The 20,095-nt window shown below is 39.8% G+C and overlaps 1 protein-coding gene across 1 annotated transcript in view; it reads left to right on the top strand.

Moving 5' to 3' along the window:
* The window catches only part of Cog4 (conserved oligomeric Golgi complex subunit 4), a 204,862-nt gene that overhangs the window by 150,324 nt on the left and 34,443 nt on the right, over nucleotides 1-20,095 (top strand). Inside the window, exons 12-15 of the mRNA XM_068388278.1 lie at nucleotides 5,291-5,420; nucleotides 5,607-5,743; nucleotides 13,798-13,983; nucleotides 18,060-18,197. Of these exons, the coding sequence (XP_068244379.1) occupies nucleotides 5,291-5,420; nucleotides 5,607-5,743; nucleotides 13,798-13,983; nucleotides 18,060-18,197 (591 nt within the window). The remainder of the gene's footprint in view (nucleotides 1-5,290; nucleotides 5,421-5,606; nucleotides 5,744-13,797; nucleotides 13,984-18,059; nucleotides 18,198-20,095) is intronic.

Raw genomic sequence — 20,095 nt, 5'->3', positions numbered from 1 at the left:
AAGTTATGGAATGATCTTCTTAATCAGGTTGATGAATTGGTGGAACTTCAAAAGTTCAAACTTGCAGTAAATGATTTTATGTTGAACATACTGACAGAAGCCTGTATATTTTATATATGAAAGGTCTATTTTAATGATGTTGCTGTTCTAAGAATATTATATATTGTTCATTACTTCTCTTGTAGTTTTTTATTTCTTTATTTTCTTTCCTCACTGGACTATTTTTCCCTGTTGGAGCCGGCTTATAGAATCCTGCTTTTCCAACTAAGGTTGTAGCTTAGCTTGTAATAATAATAATGATAATAATAATAATAATGAAATTTTAAACATGGAGGGTGGTGCTGCTCTTCAGTATTTGCTAAACATTATTTTGGAGAAATAAATTTTGATTACCTCTCCCAATGAAGTTGGAAGGTGGTTATGTTTTGCCCCTGTTTGTGTGTTTGCTGGTGAACACCTTCCAGGCCACAATTTTAATCGTACAATGACGTAACTTGCAGGGATTAACTATTATGTAAAAGCTGGATAAGATTAAGTTTTGGAAGGTCAAGGTCACAGTCAAGCAAAATGTCCAATTCACGTAATCAGCCATAAGTTTGGACATCGTTGTCACAGAGACTTCAAACTTGGTTCATATTTGAGTGCATGCAAATTCACTCCATTTAATACATGTTAAAGTCAGGGTCAAGTCCAAGGTCAAGGTCAAGCAAAAGGTCAAATTCTGGTCATCAACCATACGGCTACAATTTTAATCGTAAAGCAATAAAACTTGCAGGGATTTTAAACTGTTATGTAAAGAGCTGGAAATGATTAAATTTTGGAAGGTCAAAGGTCAAGATTACAGATGAGCAAAACATCCACATCACGTAATCAGCCATAAGTTTAGACAACCTTGCTGCAGACTTCAAACTTGGTTCATATTAGAATGTATGAAAATCCATGCCAATTAATACATGTTAAGGTCAAGGTCAAGTCCAAGGTCAAATTCCAGTCATTAACCATACGACCTCTAAGGGCTGTGAGTGTGTAAGAGCCCGTGCTTGGCCGTAATGGCCAGGTAATCTCAAAAAAAAAAAAAAATAAACACTACACATTAATCATAAAGTAATGAAACTTGCAGGGATTTTAAACTGTTATATAAAGAGCTGGAAATGATTAAATTTTGAAAGGTCAAAGTCAAGGTCACAGACGAGCAAACTATCCACATCTCGTAATCAGCCAAGAGTTTGGACATCCTTGTCGCAGAGACTTCAAACTTGGTTGATATTAGAGTGTATGAAAATCCACGCCAATTAATACAAGCTAAGGTCAAGGTTGAGTCCAAGGTCAAGCAAAAGGTCAAATTCCGGTCATCAACCATACGGCCACAATTTTAATCATAAAGTTATGAAACTTGCAGGGATTTTAAACTGTTATGTAAAGAGCGGGAAATGATTAAATTTTGAAATGTCAAAGGTCAAGGTCACGAAGAAGCAAAACGTCCATATCACGTAATCAGCCATAAGTTTGGACATCCTTGTCACAGACACTTCAAACTTGGTTTATATTTGAGTGTATGAAAATCCATGTCATTTAATACATGTTAAGGTAAAGGTTGAACAAAAGGTCGAGAAATAAGCTGCCGTGGTGGAGGTTTGCCCCTCTAGTTTTGATAAATTTTGTGCCCTGGGTTCTTTGGTAGCAGCAGGGAAACTGTTGAGGTAAATAAATATGAGTAAATTAATTACTTTGATTAGATATGTTTACTATATTATTCCCATCCCCCAAAAAGAAATTACCTATTCAGTAATTTTTTTCCAATTGGTAAATATGAATTAGTTTCAGAAGAAAGTTAGGTTGAATAGAAGTTTTTTTATGTTACCATGATAGTTCTCAAACTTAGTGTGTTCATCTCAAGTTAAATACTAAGGTAAGGGTTCTAAGTTTAGGACTTTGGTGTTTTTACTCTACTTTTGTTATTGAGGTTCATATAGCCTCTTACTTGAAAACAGCAGATGTTTATCCCAGATATTTGAAATTTACCATTTCCTTTCTCTTCTATAGTCTCACCCTCCAGTCTTGTATTGTCACTAAAGTATATGGTAGCATATGGCAATGAACAGTGTTTGAGGGCACTAACCTTGATTAACTCTAGCTAGTGACTGTTAGAGGTATCCTTCTAGCTCTGTGAATCTAGTTTTAGAGTTTCCTTTTAAGTGTCATTTAGTTTTAGCTTAATCAGCAGTGTTTTCTTTTGGATTTGATGTATGATTTTAAGTAAAGTTTAAGTATTTTGTACCATGTTGTGGTAACTGTGCTATAGTACATGTTTGGATGTAAAAACTGTACAGTTTCTTATGGAAGATTATGTTAAGCTAATGTCTAAACAAGTTCGTGAATAGAACAATAAATGTAAAATGAATATAACTTTCTTTCAAGGGAGTATCCAGAGTAGGTCAAGCTAGTAGATTTAGGTAGTGATGAGGATGATATTGCTAAAGCTGTTTCTGGACTCTATAGTTTGTAGTCATGTGTTTATTTTAATATTTTTGCCCTTTATGATAAAGTTAACTTTATTCATGGAAGCTATAACCCACCTTTAGGCAGTGATAATGATCCCAGTCGAACCTACCCTGATCCAAACCCTAGTCTGATTCCTAGTGCTTTTGAGTTAATAGCCTAATGTAGGATAGGCCATTAGCTAGTCTCGAGGAGTGAACTTCAGGGAAGTTTCATTGAAATAAACTTAATCATTTCAATACTTCCTTAAAATTTATACCCTCCTCTCAGTCACAGTGGCTCTAACTTCTTTCTACAATACCATACCTATTGGTCAGAAGAATGAAAAGCAAAGATGGTGGCTATTGGGGGAGTGAACAATATTTTTTACTTAAGCTCTCCATACCAAAGTCTCTAATGGGAACAAAAGGTAGTACAAACATCTGTCTAAAGTTTTGTTTTTATTTGAATTTTTTATCATGACATAGCCTTTCATTACAAGTGATATCTGGGAGTCCTGGTTAATCTGAAATAGTCCTTTTCTGACTCCATCCTAGAAGATCCTTTATATGGGAATGACAATAGCCACAATTCCTTTTCCTACTTTCATGTCAAAGAAGTGAATTTGGTCCTTTCTGAAGATGTTGAAGAATTTCAAACAGATGAAGTGTGTGTCAGTGCATGCATTGATGAGGCTCCTTGGAAGTATGGCATCTCAGGGGAAGCTCATTTTGCTAGGGTATTTGAGGATGAAAGACTTCCAATCCCAACTCAGTCTTCATTGGGACAGGCAGTCTGATTGTATCCCTTGTTCAGCAGCTGGTGGAAATAGTGTAATCAAATGGTGGGATGACCCTCATCAGTTTTGCTGGAAGTAAGGGTTCTGGACTTTTTCTTATTCAGCAATGCATCTCAGGAACAGGGAAACTACTGTAGATTATCTTCACCTGTCATGGATCTGGAAGGAACAAGAATCTTCCTTCACATAAACTACCTGAAACTTTTAGCTGTATTCAAGACATATCACTCTCAGAAACCTGTGGTGATGAAGAAGTGAGTTGTGGCTTTTACAGACAACATGACTACCCTAACCTACATTCAAAAGCAAGAGACAACTAGGTCGGAGTCGTCGTTCCATATAACAGTATAGTTGTTGTCGTGGATGGAATTATAGAATATCTAACTGTATATATACTGTATATACAGTATATATATATATATATATATATATATATATATATATATATATATATATATATATATATATATATATATATATATATACTGTATATATATACATATATATATATATATATACACTATATATATATATATATATATATATATATATATATATATATATATATATATATATATATATATATATATATATATATATTCATATTTATATATATTTGTGTGTAAGTACAGTATATAGTATTCATATAGACATATCTCGACAACATTATTTGAAACTTGCAGTTAATATGTATTCATTACCAAGCAATTTGGTAAAGTAGCGAATACATTGTTTACACTTTGTTAACCTTCTTGGTAAAGAAGAGCTTTACTGTATATTATTGAGATATATTAACTTACTTTTATTATGCATTAAGCCTATGATACTGGTAACAATCATTAACAAGCTATGTAATTGTTCAACTTAAAGTAACAAAGCCATCCTTGCTTCAGACTAGTTAAGTTACATGCTAGAAATTTTTCTTAGAGATTTTTGACAGCAGCTCAGCAGTATACAAGATCAATAAATGCCAAGCACCATTTGAAGGAAGTCTGGTTTGCTTATAAGATTTGCTGGGTGTTAGGTCCTAGTGTTGTGCCAGGTGATAATTCTAGTTTAAATGTGTATTTTTGGTGTGTATATAGGATAGGTTAATTTTGATTATTCATTAGCATAACGTTTGCATTTGTTTTGCCTGTCTCACATGGGAATTGTTTATTTAGTTTTGTCAATCAGTAAGCATATTTTATTGCTGAAGGGAAAGTGTGTTCTGACTTTTGGGGGTAAAATCTGAAATATTGATAGATTTAAGGTAATCTTTTGTAGGTTGAATTAGGCAGTTGTAGATAAGATTATTTTTTAAAGATCTTAATTATAAAATTTATTATTTCAATACTTACTTCGGGTTAACCTAATTTCCCCGGCCTCTTTGTTGATTAGTGACATCAAGAGGTTTTTAACTTAAAGGTCACCTTCTAATATGGAGAGTACCCATGCCTAGATTGTTTACCATAGCATACCACAGATGGCAGGCACAACCATAAAATACTGGTGGGTGAGTCTGGCTATCAGAATGAGGGAGAATGAGAGCTTTCATTTTTGAATGACAGACATTAAGAGGAAAGAACTTATAACCAGGTGAACCCCAGATAAGTAATGAAATATTAAATTCCATTTTTAGGATTTATTGTATGGTTACAATATTTCGTATCATGTAAAACTTGCATCTTGTCCATGCTTTCTCCCTGATTCATATGATTTACTGCATAAATAAAAAGATATAAAAGTCATTATAATTATTAGAGGTGATTCTTTCCCACCTTCTGTACTGGAATTTTATATCTTTAATAGTTTTGAATCTTTTTTGTTTGTTTTTCTTTATTTGAATTGCAGGACTGTTTTTAGCCTGCTCTATGGCATTGACTAATGCTGTTTGGTTTTTGTATCTTAGTTTTCTCCATATTGAAAAATTTCACAAACCTGGAGTGATACAGCTTATTTTCTGTTATATAGGTATAGCCTTGAATCATTTGTTGTACACAATTTCATATTTTTTTTTCTTTTAAATTTCAGACAGCTCTGAATAACAGTGAAACAAGTGTGCGCCATGTTAGGAGTTTATATCAAACCCTTGAAGAGAACATTGGAGGTGCCATGGTTAGTCTTACTCCAACCTCAAGAGCCAAGTTAGATTCCTGTTTAAGTAACTATCAAATTATAATTTTCTGTTTTAGTGGCTAAGTTTACAGATACTGCTATGATAAAATAGATAGATATACCAACATTTAACTCTAGTACTGTATTATGAAGTGATTGTAATGTTTGGAATGAAAACAGTACAGTATAAGTTGAATGGCAAATAATTTAAGTAACTTTTTTTCCCTTACAGATGATCTCAAATCAACAACAGGTAGACTAGGTATGGTAGTTGAATTTGGGATCTCCCAGCTAAGAGCTACTGCAGTAAAGCCCCGTGTGAAACCGTGGGTTGACACTTTCACAACCACTTCCCATGATATAAAGGAGGTATACTAACAAGTTTATGATTAATATGGTTTTTATGATTGTTTTTTACTTATGGTATTTGCATTAGGAATTTTATATCTGTAAAGGGAGAAAAAATTGATACTAACACATATCAACAAATGGTTCTATTCACTGAACGTATGAATATTTCCGCCAGATTTGTCTGATGTCAATGATTTATGTTTTGCATTAGAGTTTGTGACCTTTTGGATATTTCAGGAATACCTTTGACAATTTGTTTGTTCCGACACAGAGACTTACCTTGAAACACTTTATAGGAGATTACTGGTAACTCCTCTCCGACGACCAGATTTTTACGTAGTTTCCCCCTACTTCCATGTTCTATACTGTCCTGAATAACGGGAAATAACATGACCTGGGGGCATTGCCCAGGCAGGTCACCCGTCTTTGAGAAGCTCTCCCCAGTAAGTTTTCTGGTCGGTTCGTGAACACACGTGCTTCACGAAGCTCCTCATACTCCGTGCGATTCCCTTTGTGTTTGGTTCCACGTGCTTCCCACGTGATCGGGATCTCTTAGTGTGTGTTTAGTGCTTTCACTACGTGCTTTTGATTTCGCTCCCTTGTGCTTTCCTAGTGTTTTAGTGCTTTTCCTTTGTGGCTTGCTTGTGTCTACGGCCCTTTGTGTTGCGTTATGGAACACGTTCGCCGTTGTCCTGGGCCTAGGGCTGGTAGATCATGCGGGGCTTTTCTGTCTAAGCCCGAGGTTGACCCGCATACGTTGTGTACCTCGTGTAGGGGTAGAGCTTGTTCGCCGTCGGATAAGTGTTCCGAATGTGCCGATTGGCCCGAGGTCCAGTGGATAAAATTCCGTACCAAAAAGAAGAAGGCATCGAAGAAGTCCCCTAGGAAGACTAGCGTTTCTTCCCCTGCGACTTCAGCAGGAGAAGGGTCAGGTAGGGTACATCCGCCTTCCCCTACCCAAAGTAAGGGGCGAGGTAAGTCCAAGGAGAACATGCAGTTGGCTCCTCTTTCCCAAGAGAGGGAATTTGTGGGCGGTCCTTCGTTGGCCAAGGCAAGTCAGGCGACCGTAAGTGAGTGTAGTGGGGGTCCGGGGGACGTGGCTCTCTCTCATAAGGGCCACGTCTCGTCGAGGGACCCCATGTGGTCTAATAGTGTCCCTTTTTCTTCGTCAGGTTCCTGGGTGGAAGTTCCAGGGTCATCAGCGACGAGTGGTGGCGTCGGCAGAGAGGAGTCCCCGCAAGAAGATCCATTGGCTTGGGACGTGCCGAGGACTCCGATGAGGTCCCCACTGGACATGGAGGAAGGCCTTGGCGGGGCCTTCCCCGGTTTGGCGGGCCCGTCGGGATGGTTGCCGCCGAAGACTTCGCTACAGGAGAGTCTCCCCATTCCTTCTCCGTCAGGGGTACGGCGTAGCCCCAAGAAAACGCAGTCACGTGCTAGGTCACGATACGGAGGTCAGTCTTTCTCGTCAGGACGTGACTCTTCGGATTCGTCAAGCAGTGAACGGAGGAGACGACAGAGGAGGAAACGAGATCGGTCGGTGCGGAGGAACTCCCCTTTGCGGTCTCCCACAAGATCTCGGGACAGGGTGAGTCCCAGTTCCCCTCCTCCCAAAAGCAGGAGAACAACTCCCCCAGTAGGGACGTGGAAACGAGGTCGGTCTGTGCGGAGGAACTCCCCTTCGCGGTCTCCCACAGGATCTCGGGACAGGATGAGTCCCCGTTCCCCTACACCCAAAAGCAGGAGAACAACCCCCCCAGTAGGGACGCGGAAACGAGGTCGGTCTGTGCGGAGGAACTCCCCTTCGCGGTCTCCCACAGGATCTCGGGACAGGATGAGGCCCCGTTCCCCTACACCCAAAAGCAGGAGACCAGTCTCTCCGAAAGGGACGTGGGTGTTTGTCCCAGAGAACAACTTTAAAGTCTGTTCCAAACCTATTGGTTCGACACATGAGCGGGCAGGAGACAGTCCCCCTAGAAGGACCTCCACGTGCCGCGTCAGGGAGTCACCAGATGAGCGAAGGGCTACATCTTGCAGGCCTAAGACCCGTCCTGGAGACGTTTATCCCGCCCAGCGCAGGGGGCCGTCGTCTAGGCCGGGCAGCCTCGACAGGTCTCCCCATCGAGACCCCAGAAGGGGAAGGACACCTCCGTCGATCTATCTCACGGAGGACACCGTTTCACCGAAAAAGGCCACGAAGAGGAGAGGTACGGCGGACGTCGAAGATAAAGGGAACCGTGGACCCCGCCATCACGGCAGAGACCGAGATCACGATTCGCCCCGTCGGTCGGAAGGAGGGGAGGGCGAGTCGGTGGTGACGGAGGACTCAGCGTACAGGAGAGTCCTTGCCTTAATTAGGGGTTATAACAACCTTATAGAACCCGCCACTCAAGAGGAAGAACCCTGGACTTCAGGCCTGAACAAGTTCATAGCGGTCCCCGCCCAGAAAAAGTCCTCTCTCTCTCTCCCTGAGGCCAGTAACGTGGGGATTGGAAAGACTCACATTGATAAGGTCATATCCCGCAATAGCGACTCCTGCAGGGGTCACAGCTCAGCAAAGCTCCTACAGGGTTTGAAGTCGCAGACGAAATACTACTCTTTAGAAAATAGGCCGACCGGTGCGTGCAAGACCGAGGAAGCCATAGACATCCTGTGCCAGGGCATCTCCGACGGGAGGGCATCGGCAGCATCTACCTTCTTCTCCCCTTCCGAGTCGGCAATGATGGAGGAGATGTCCAAGGACTTAGTTAATGTGGCCTCCTGGCTGGATTGGTGGGCCACCACCCTAGTAGGCACCCAGATTCCTACAGACTCCATGGAACCTGCAAAACGGGAGGCTCTGAATGAGTTGCTGGGGTCAGGTAGCCGCGCCCTTAAATTCCTGACCTTTCAGTCTTTGGCTCTCTCCGCAAACTGGATTCTCCGGAGAAGAGACGCCCTAGTCAAGAACCTTCCCATTAAGATTCCTGACAGGGAAGCTAAAGCCTTGAAGACCTGCTCCGTCTGGGGGGAGCAGCTTATTCCGACGAAGAAGGCGGAAGAGGTCGTGGAGAAGTTGGCCAAAAAGAGGGAGCTACCTACCCTGAAGCCACAGGCGGCACGCCGCCCCATCTTCAGGAGGCCAGTGACAGAAGCACCCATGGCCGCGTGTACCACACCAACTCAAGGAAGGAGGGAACCCTCGTCAGGACAGTGGTCTTCCTCTGTGGTTCCCCCCCGAAGAGGTTCATCTTCTAACCCCCCAACGTATAGGTCTTCTTTCTACTCCTCCAGGAGGGGGAGAACAGGCCGTTCTTCCCGTAGGAGATAAGATGGGAGGCCCCCCTCCCCTGCCCAAGCCTCAGGTAGGGGGATGCCTCAGACTCACTTGGCAAGCATGGAAGCTCCACGGAGCAGATCCGTGGACAGTTACAGTACTAAAGGAGGGCTACAGGATCCCCTTCATGGAAGAGACACCCCCCCTAGTTCCAGCAACGCAGGCAGACTGGTTGGTGCCCAAGGACCTGGCGAAGAGGGCAGCGTTGGACGAAGAAGTCAAGACGTTGTTGCAGAAGGGAGCTTTAGAAACAGTGACATTCCCGGGTCCGGGGTTCTACAGCCACCTGTTCCTAGTGGAAAAAGCGACAGGAGGGTGGAGACCTGTAATAGACCTGTCAGCCCTCAACAGGTTTCTCAGGAAAGTGACCTTCAAAATGGACACTCCAAGAACGGTCATGGCGTCCTTGAGAGAGGGCGACTTTATGATTTCTATAGACCTCAAGGACGCCTACTTCCAAGTGCCCATTCATCCGTCGAGCAGGAAGTTTCTCCGGGTCAAGTGGGGTACCCAGGTGTTACAATTCAAGGCCCTATGCTTCGGTCTTTCAACAGCCCCCCAGGTATTCACGAGGGTCTTTACGACGGTCTCCATATGGGCCCACGAACGGGGCATTCGACTCATCAGGTACCTGGACGACTGGTTACTCCTTTCATCCTCAAAGGAAGACTTGAAACAACAGGGCGAAGATCTTCTTCAATTGTGCAAGACCCTGGGCATCGTGGTCAACTTGGAGAAATCACAGCTAACCCCATCCAACAGGAGGACGTACCTTGGAATGGTCCTGGATTCGTTACAGGTCAAGGCATTCCCAACCACGGAAAGGCTGGACAACCTGGATCGAGTGCTCCGGCCCTTCCTTCTGGGTCGCCCCAGAAGAGCGCAGGATTGGCAAAGGTTGGTAGGGCACCTGGTGTCCCTAGAGAAGCTGGTACCTCACGGGAGACAGAACTTAAGGGTGGTTCAATGGAACCTGAAAGAACATTGGAACCAGAAAAGTTCCCCGGACATTGTGGTCCCTCTCCTTCAGGAGTCCAGGAAGGCCTTGGAATGGTGGCAGGATCGGTCGAACACCCTAAGGGGGATGCCACTGTCCTCCCAACCTCCGGAGGTTCTTCTCTTCACGGACGCGTCGAAGGACGGGTGGGGAGCCCATCTCCGGGAAAAGACAGCAAAGGGGGCGTGGTCAGAGGGGGAGAAATCCCTACACATAAATATCCTGGAAATGAGAGCGGTCCAAGAAGCCTGCAACCACTTCGAGGAGGACATGAGAGGGCATTCGGTGGCCCTAATGTCAGACAATGCAACGGTGGTGGCTTACGTGAAGAAGGAGGGGGGACTGAGATCAAAAGAGTTGTGCGAACTAGCCCTTCAAATCCTAAAATGGGCGGAACAGAAGGACGTCATCCTGACGGCAAGGTTCATTCCAGGGAAGAACAACGTCCTAGCAGATGGCCTCAGCAGAGTGGGGCAAGTGGTAGCAACAGAATGGTCCCTACACCCACAAGTGGCAAGCTACATTATACAGATGTGGGGATCTCCGGTAATGGATCTGTTTGCAACAAGGTTGAACGCGCAACTCCCCGTATTTTGTTCTCCCGTCCCAGATCCGAAGGCGGCAATGGAAGACGCCTTTCAGCACAAGTGGGACGGACTGGACGTGTACGCCTTTCCCCCCTTCTCCCTGATAAGGCAGGTCCTCAACAGAGTAAGAGCAGCAACCAACCTAAGGATGACTTTGGTAGCGCCTTGGTGGCCGGAGAGAGAATGGTTCGCGGACCTAAGGAACCTCACCGTCCTACCTCCTTGGCCTCTACCCGGCAGGTCAGACCTATTAAAACAACCTCACTTTCAGCGGTTTCACAGAAACCCGCAAGCCCTTCGTCTTCACGCCTGGAGATTATCCAGCGGCTCCTGAAGAAGCAAGGGTACTCCGGCAAGACAGTCAGGAGGATGTCGCTATACCTGAGGAAATCATCCACAGCCGTCTACCAGTCTAAGTGGGCGGTATTCGTGAAGTGGTGCAGGGACAAGAAGTTAGAGCCCTTGGAAGCGTCAGTGCCCGTGATAGCCGACTTCATGGTTTATCTCAGGGACAAGTTAGACATGTCAGTTCCAGCGATCAAGGGAGTTCGGGCGGCCCTGGGTCAAGTCTTTCTTCTCAAGGGCATAGATCTCGGCTCCTCCAGGCATATCTCCATGCTTATCAGAGCGTTCGAACAATCATGCCCCCCTTCCGCCCCTAGAATCCCGAGTTGGGACTTGGCGCGAGTCCTAGATATGTTACGGAAACCACCATTCGAGCCCTTAAAGGACATTGATGACAAGAATCTCACGCTCAAGGCGGTCTTCTTGCTAGCATTAGCCTCGGCTAAGAGGGTGGGCGAGCTACACGGACTGTCATTCGAGGTGGAACACACTAGGGGATGGAAGGAAGTAACCTTTAAGTTTGTCACATCCTTCGTCGCCAAGACTCAGAACCCCTCGGTGTGGGATCCGAGGTTTGAGAGTTTTTCGATTCCGGCAATCCCGAATAAAGGAAACCCGGAGGACCTAAAATTATGCCCGGTCAGGACTATTAGGAAATACCTTCAGAGAACGGCAAACCTCCGCCCGTCTATCAAGAATCTCTTCGTCTCATGGGGAAAAATAAAGAAAAACATATCCAAAAATACGGTTTCGTTCTGGCTCAGGAAAGTGATCACGCAAGCCTACTTAAAACAAGGTCTTCCTACACCGGGGAAACCCAGAGCTCACGATGTTCGGGGCATTAGCACCTCTCTAACGTTCGAAAAGAACATGTCAGTAGCGCAGGTTCTTCGAGCGGGAACTTGGTCCAACCAGTCGACCTTCACCGCACATTATCTCAAGGACTGTACGAGAAAGTCTCTGGACGGGTTTTCTATCGGGCCGGTCATCTCAGCCCTGCATTCGGTTTGACGGCTCAAGCCCCAGGCTCAATCGCGAAACATAAAGTATCTAGACACAAGGAACCGAGTTCTATTTTCCCCCCTTTTCTAACTTTCTCGTACCGTCAGTCGTCATCAAGAAATATCGCTCATTACACAAGACGAAAATTCGCCATATCAAGCACAACGAAGATATTGCAGAAGGGTAAGTGTTATATCACACTTAATGAGTCTTTTACGTAGTTTTCCCTACTGTCCATCGGGGTCAGGGCTAAAGGGCACTCCCCCCTCCTAAGGTGTAAGTCTCCTATAAAGTGTTTCAAGGTAAGTCTCTGTGTCGGAACAAATCACAAATTTTAAGTAATTTGTATTTTTCCTAACAATACTTACCGAAGAAACACTTTAGGTTTAGGGCCCCCCCAACCGTCCCCGCAGTGCCCCGCTGACCTCGCGGTTTTGTTCATTACATAAAACTTACTGGGGAGAGCTTCTCAAAGACGGGTGACCTGCCTGGGCAATGCCCCCAGGTCATGTTATTTCCCGTTATTCAGGACAGTATAGAACATGGAAGTAGGGGGAAACTACGTAAAAATCTGGTCGTCGGAGAGGAGTTACCAGTAATCTCCTATAAAGTGTTTCTTCGGTAAGTATTGTTAGGAAAAATACAAATTACTTAAAATTTGTGATATTATCTTTCAGTAAACATAGTGTAACCTCTGCTATGGTAGCCAATGCAATTATGAAAATTGTATCTGTAACTTATAAAATCTTTTGGAAATATTTAACTAAACTTATAAGCAATATCAATATGAATTTAACATCATCTCTGTGCATATTATCTAGGTATTTCAGATGTAAAATACACTGTGTTCTGCATCTGCAATACTGTATTAACAAATAAATCCATTGCATTTCAATACATTTATAAATCACATCCATAAACATACAGTGCATGAAAATTTTATTGAAACATTTCTTCAAAACATGTATACATATACTGTAAATTGTAATAGAGGATATAGCAGAAAGAGGAAATTGAAAAGTACAGTATTAGGGAAAAAGGGAAAAATCATAGCAAGCATTAAGTGTTGTATAGATTAACACACAAGTATTACATGTAAGATGGAAAGAATAGATTCATAAAGAACTGAGTTTAGGATCAAGTAGTAAGATGTACTGTACATGCATATATTTTTATACTACTTTGGTGAGCGTGGGCTATTAGCCCTGCCCACCCATCTGTCAAATACTCTTCACTGGCCATGCCCTATCAGATATGGGCTGATAGGAGGCTGCTGGAGTTATCTCCTTTACTCCCACATGGGTGTGAAATAAGCAAGTTTCCTTATTTTGAAAGATGAAAGGTTTGTATATGCGTAAGAAGAAATAACAACTTTAAAAGTAATATGTATTTTTCTTAGCTATAGAAACCCCAAGTTCTTTAAAGTTAAACTTCTAACCTCAACCACCCCTTTGATTCCCAAGCTAAGAGTCAAAAGTTAAGTCTTTGAAAGGCAAGTGAGTTGGGCTACTCTTCCGGGCTCACCACCTGTCATTAACAAATTCAATAGCAGTTCCAGTTCCGCTGAAGACATTCCCAATTGTAAAGGAGTTTTGTATAGCCAGGACAAATGCAAATTACTTTTAAAATTTATTATATTGTGTAGATAAACCTAAACACTTGAAAGTAGGTGCCAATGACAACCACAAGTCATAGTATGGCCTTTATAAGTATTTTGGTAGATCTAGACATGAAAAATTATAGTAAGGAATCAATTGAATTTTCTCTAAACCTTTAGATGTAAGAGAAGTGAGGTGTATCAGGTTTTTTTAATATTATTTTTTAGGAGGAGTTTGCGTGTTATGAAGCAAATGATCCATTTAGCCAAACATTGATGGTGCAAGTTGATGGTTTACTAGGTTCTTTTGTTCCACTACTGACTGAAGAAAATTACAAATCTCTGGTATCTGTTCTTGTGGCAGAAGTTGCAGCACAACTTGAAAAAGCAGTTTTGAAAACTACATTTAATAGGGTGAGTGACATATGACTATCCAGTCAGTGCATGATTAAACTAGACTACTAAATCCATGTTATTGTTTTATTTACAGGATCTTAATCAGGAATTACTTCAATGAAACTGACTGGGGTTCATGTACTCTTCATTCTAAGAAGGAAAAGCTTCAGCCAAAGTAAATAATGTAAGAAATTTCTTTGGCATGAGGTATGTTAAAACATTGTTTCTGCCTGAAAAAAATTGTTGGTAAAACATGTGAGCAAGTAAATCGCATCATCTCTGAACAGACACCATTTTGATATCTTATTCTTTCTCCCGCCACAGCCTCGGACACGAGCAAGTGTATTTGCTCCCTAATACTATAATTTGTAGGTGTAGTGGTGCTTATTTTCTAATCAGGAATAGTAGAGCTATCCATTTGGAATTTATAAAGCCTATATTTTGTGCACAGTGCAAAGTGAATAAGCTCCTGTCAGTGAAAGTGTATCCTGATTTGAAATGCATACCAGGTATAGGACTTGAGTGTTCTTTACTTATAATATATAGTGTAGCTCTTTATTAAAGTAACTTATATAATGTACAGTGTAGCTCTTTATCAAAATTACTTATGTCTGATTACTACTTAAATTAAGTTGAAACTACACCAAAAGACAGAGAAGCTAAATTAAAGAACATCTAAAGAGGAGTTAATTTAGGGTCAGTTGAGCATGTACCTTTTTCAGACAAATTAGTTGATGTTAACTGCTTTAGTAGAAAGGTTCTTATTCCCTTTTGGAATAGGAATTTGGAACTTGTCTGCAAAAAGAACTCGGAAAGATCATAATTTGATTCTGTTATCTAACCTGTTACATCAATCTTAGTATGCCAGTTGTTTCCTTCTAATGTGAAGTTCTCAGGTAATAGTGAAGTACCTGAAGAAAGCTTTAACACTAGCACATTAGTTCCGGGGTTATTTACTTCCAAGAAAGGATCACTGTATCATACTTTTTTTTGATGAAGTTAGGATATTTAGAGTTCTTTATGTCCTTGATCCTCTTGACACTTAACATGTTTATACCAACAGATGGGATAAGGAATATGCCTTGAATAAAGCCAACTTTTAGTGTTGCACCACCTTATGTGAAATCACATGCTAGTAAGGATGTGGCTTATCGTATTTATAACATGGTAACTTTCTTGGGAACTTTGAAATCAAAGGAAGTTTTGGTAAAGTCATTTGTTAACAAAGTACTTAGTGATCTGCATGACAAATCAGATTTACTGTGTTCAATCATTTACCTTATATTTAGATGAAATTCAGGAACCTCTTTTTGTAACTTATAGAGAATTGTTTTAGATTGATAATTTTTTAATTAAAAAAGAACTTGCATCTACTCTCTAAGGTTTTTCCCTCTAATGTCTAGTTGGTGTTATTCTCTTTATTTTCAGGATGCCTGAAAACTTTAAACCAATCAATCACTTTATTTCCTCCAGAAATGAGACCGTTGATATGTTTTTTCTTAAATGTTATAGGGTAATTAGGTCTTTGGCTTCAGGCTCCTATTACAGTATTTTAGTCAACATACTTTCTTTAAAGCTTATTATGTCTAGTGTTTATGTTACAAGTAATTTTCTATCTCTGAAAGTATATTCAGATATTGAATCATTTCAAAATTTACTAACCAAACCTACCAGCAGTCTCTTCTGGATATTGGAAAATTTTCATTCTCTTCTGAAAAATTTAAGGGAATTGTTGAAGATATTTGTAGAATCTTGGAAATAAATCCTTTACTGATTCTACCTTAGTATTTCAATGTAATTCTTTAGTATTCTTAAGTCAGAGATGGTATTAGCTAAAACCGAGTGATTTAACTGATATTTAATAGTTTAAATGTCTAGACCATGGGTATCCGATTCTTCTTCAGAACTACGACAAATGTATTGTCACCGTGAAAATAGAGAGCATTTTGGTTTTTTGTTAGATAGAAATGCGTAAAATCACATCTTGATGATGGCTCCCATTATGGCACCCTTTTTTCTTTAATCAAAGTACAGTAAGCCATTGGGTAACACCTTTTTTAACTTGCAGTGTTTCATGATACATAGTTCCCATAAAGGAATTATTTTCCTTTATATTTGTAAGTAGCTTGTAGCTTGAGAACAGTGGCTCCTGGCTCCTCGACATCCAGATCTCAGCATTGAAAATGTTTCTTAAACTACACGGCTTAAATTTTAGGTGTGATTCTTAATAGCAAATTTACATTTGAGAAACACATTTGGTCTTACTTCTTCAACTACATGAAAAATTGCCTTCTTGAGAAAATCTTTCAAGGTTTTTGGTGATAAATCTATTCTGAAGTGTTTTAATTCTTTCATTTTGCCTTGTTTTTAGTATTATGTTACTGTCTGGTCTTTAGTTGCTGAATCTCACATTAATTTGTTGAACAGGAACTTTTGGTCTATTAAATTTCTCATTCCTGATCTATATATTAATTTCTGGCACTATCATTCTGTTATGTGTTACACAAGATATTTTTATAACTTTGACCATCCTTTGCATTCAGATCTATCCAGACAGTATCATCCTGTACGTAATTCTAGATATACAGTTAATTCTAATTTTCATGCTTCCTCCATCATAAAGCTCAATGCTACACAGTATTCTAGAAGTTTTATTCCAGTTGTTGAATGATCTTCCTAATCAGGCAGTTTAGTCAGTGAGACTTCAAAAGTTCAAACTTGCAGCAAATATTTCTATTTTGAACAGGCTGACATAAGTCTCTCTTTATAGTTTCTATGTGAAAGATCTATTTTAATGTTGTTACTGTTCTTAAGATATTTTATATTAATTGGTCATTGCCTCTCTTGTTTATTTATTTCTTTGTTTTCTTTCCTCACTGGGCTATTTTTCCATGTTGGAACCCTTTGGCTTATAGAACCCTCCTTTACCAATCAAGGTTGTAGCTTAGCTGGTTATAATAATGATGTTTATGTCCTTTTTCTTGTCCTAGTTATGCTTCTATGTCAGTGTGTTTTTATATCCCAGAATGACTTTACAACTGCGTCGGCATAGGCGAGTGACTTCGGGGCTTATGTATAGTATTCTATTTAGGTGTCTTGTGAAATTAAAAATTGGAATACAACATGTAGGAATGAATTTCTCTTGTTACATGAGGACCTACTGTAGTTTGTCCCAAATGGGTGATCAATATATGTCTGTGACACAGGGATTTAATTTCCTAAGCCTTTTGTATTGTATGAGTATTCTTTTTTAGTAGTAGAGTATGTTCTGCTGGCAGTTCAAAAGATACTCTGAATGGAAGTCTTTTTCTTAGAATTATTGTTATGTTGGTAAGTAATAGGCCAGAAATATTCTTTATTAGGTTATATTCAATAAAGTGCCTTGATTGGTTTAATTGTAGGATTTTATATCTTCTGTGGATTAGTCCCTTACATCAGGTGTTTGTTTTGTTAAACTAAACTTGGTACATTGTTGAGAGATAAAATTTACCCTTTTTGTGCATTTTTTTTATGGAGTTATCACTATTCCTCTATCCTGGGACATTTGGTATTCTGCACATAACTTTTGAGTGAGATTTATGCCAAAATAATATTAATATAATTTCCAAACTTACCAGATATTCATGAATATTCCTTCCTGCCTCCCCGCTATTAGTGGTTGTATGTTAGTTGTTCTTTTTGGTTTTGAAGGAATGAAGTATGGTTTAGGTAAGATAAAGCTGTTTCATGCCTCATCCTATCTCTATATGCTTCAACCAGTTCATCTTACCACAGGGAGCATAGAGCTATCAACACTGTTTAGGAAAATATTCTTGAATTTTCAGTGATTGTTGAATCTCAGCATGTATGGAAATAATTTTATTTGTTGAGGTGTGATTAAAATATTTTTTGAAAAATTATGTAGAATAGCTATATATGGTATAGTAAATCCCAGGGTGTTGAAAACCTGATATGAGAAATGTAATATTTACTTTATCAGGTAAGTTGATAGCGTAAGAATTTTCTTAAACAGTGGAATCCACAATTCAAGAATTTTACTGAATTTTGATTTTACTGCTGCCGTCCAGATTGAATATTTAATTTTTTTATTCCAGCTTGGTGGCTTACAACTTGATCGTGAAGTTAGAGCTATAGTAGGATATTTGTCACAAGTATCCGAATGGGGTGTAAGGGAACAGCTGACTAGGCTTACACAAATGGCAACACTTCTAAATTTGGAGAATTTAGCAGAGGTTAGTTGATAAATTTTGCTGATATCAATTTTGATTTTTTATTTATATATAAGCAAATTGCTATAATTAAATAATTTTTTTGTAAAATGTACTACACGTTTTGTATTTCTTCTATGCTTACTCAAAGAATTTTATTCTTGTAAGCAAGAATTCATATTTTAATTATGAGTGATAGTTTAGTGATTGATTTGTTAGTAAGTGGGAATTAGTCTTTAATTAAATACATATGAATGCTGATGATTCTGAAGTTCATGAAGTATTTTTATGAAACTGCCCTGATGGTCTTGCTGCTTCTTTTTCAAAGCCGTGTTTTATACAGTATAGACATACCAAAAACTTTTTTTTCATTTCCTTAGGCATCTATTACAGTATTGAGGTAATCTGGCATTTAATGGCAATAACCTTGTTCTGGATATGCCACAATCTTTTTGTCTTTTTATCAACCTTGTGTTGAATATATCAATGTGTACCCACTATGTTGGGCAATTTTGGGGATTTAAGTTATTAGTGATGAGATATCTTCTTCTGAATTTGTTAGTAGTTATTATGTGTTTGCTGGGAGATCATGATCCTCATTCTCTTTGTGTCTCATTAAAAGGAAATTAATGTTTAGTTTAGGGAAAATCCATGATTATAGTGCTTTTGCATTATTTGTCAATTCTAAGAGCAACAAGTCTTTGAGCAAAGGCATGGCACTAGCCTAACCTGTCCTGCTTTGAACCCTAGTTTAAGTTTAGCGAAGCAGTTCTGGTGCACCCTTTGGGAAGGGTTCTGATGGTGCACATGGTTGATGGAGTCGATCATCTTTGTGTGAAACTCGCAATATTTAGTTACTTCAGGCCCTTTTATGACGAATCCTTCGCTTTTCCAGGATTCATTCTGCTCTTTATGACCTCTAGGTTCCGAGATAAAAGACCAAGCAGGTAGACTGGAACTTAACATCCCTGCTAGCAGAAGTAGGCACTCATAATCAACCCATTTATTCCTATATTAATATATTGTATGGTTCCTGTTGAACAGATAACTTTTTAGATAAATTATTAAAGCTTCAGAAAAAGCTGATTAGTTGAATATGCTTTAGATGGCAGCGAGCCTGATGTAACCTAGGCTCGGCCACTATCACATTTCGATTTTCCTCTAGTGGTGTTAACATAGGTGCTAGTACTGTACCTCTACTTTTGAAACAGGTTCTTTGCCTAGCGCAGGCGCAAAGGCTACTCTTATAAGTAAACGAAAGGGAAAGCCTGTTGTTATCTTTTGTAGAAGATATGCCAGACTGGGAAGATGAAAATATGGATAATACAGAGGAGGAGCTCTACTCTGGTGAGGCATCTAATTGTTAAAAAACTTTTCTGGACGGTATACAAATAAGTGACTTGAGGCAAGTTCTGTTAATGATTATTATTCTATGTCGTATCTTGATGGTCCTCTAAGACAACTTTATACCTCACAGTTTCCCAAATTCTTAGAAACAAAGTGGATAAAATTATTAATTTGAGTGCAAAGAAAAGTTTTCATTCAGCTCTCATTTAGTGTTAAAATCTTTTCTCTCTCAACAAGGATCTATAAAACAATCAGTTGTCTAATTTATCAAGTTGATAATGAAATGGGGAATATAGTATAAATGCTCATCTCTTTAGTGGCTCCTATAGGAGAAAAATTCATAGGTCATCAGGATCTGTTTTTTTTTTTTTTTTTTTTTTTTTTTTTTTTTTTTTTTTTGTGATAAAATTGCATCACTAGCATACAACAATGAACTCTCTTAAGTTATTTCAATATATTCTTAAGTTATTTCAATATATTAAGTATAAAATTATGTTTATTTGCAGGATTTGATACAATTTGTTTATAATAGAATGGGTGATGTAGTAAAAATTCTCTTCTTTGTTATGGCTTCT

This window comes from Palaemon carinicauda, chromosome 15 (assembly GCF_036898095.1).
Source record: "Palaemon carinicauda isolate YSFRI2023 chromosome 15, ASM3689809v2, whole genome shotgun sequence".
Classification (NCBI taxonomy): domain Eukaryota; kingdom Metazoa; phylum Arthropoda; class Malacostraca; order Decapoda; family Palaemonidae; genus Palaemon; species Palaemon carinicauda.
This window is presented reverse-complemented; position numbering and strand designations above follow the sequence as displayed.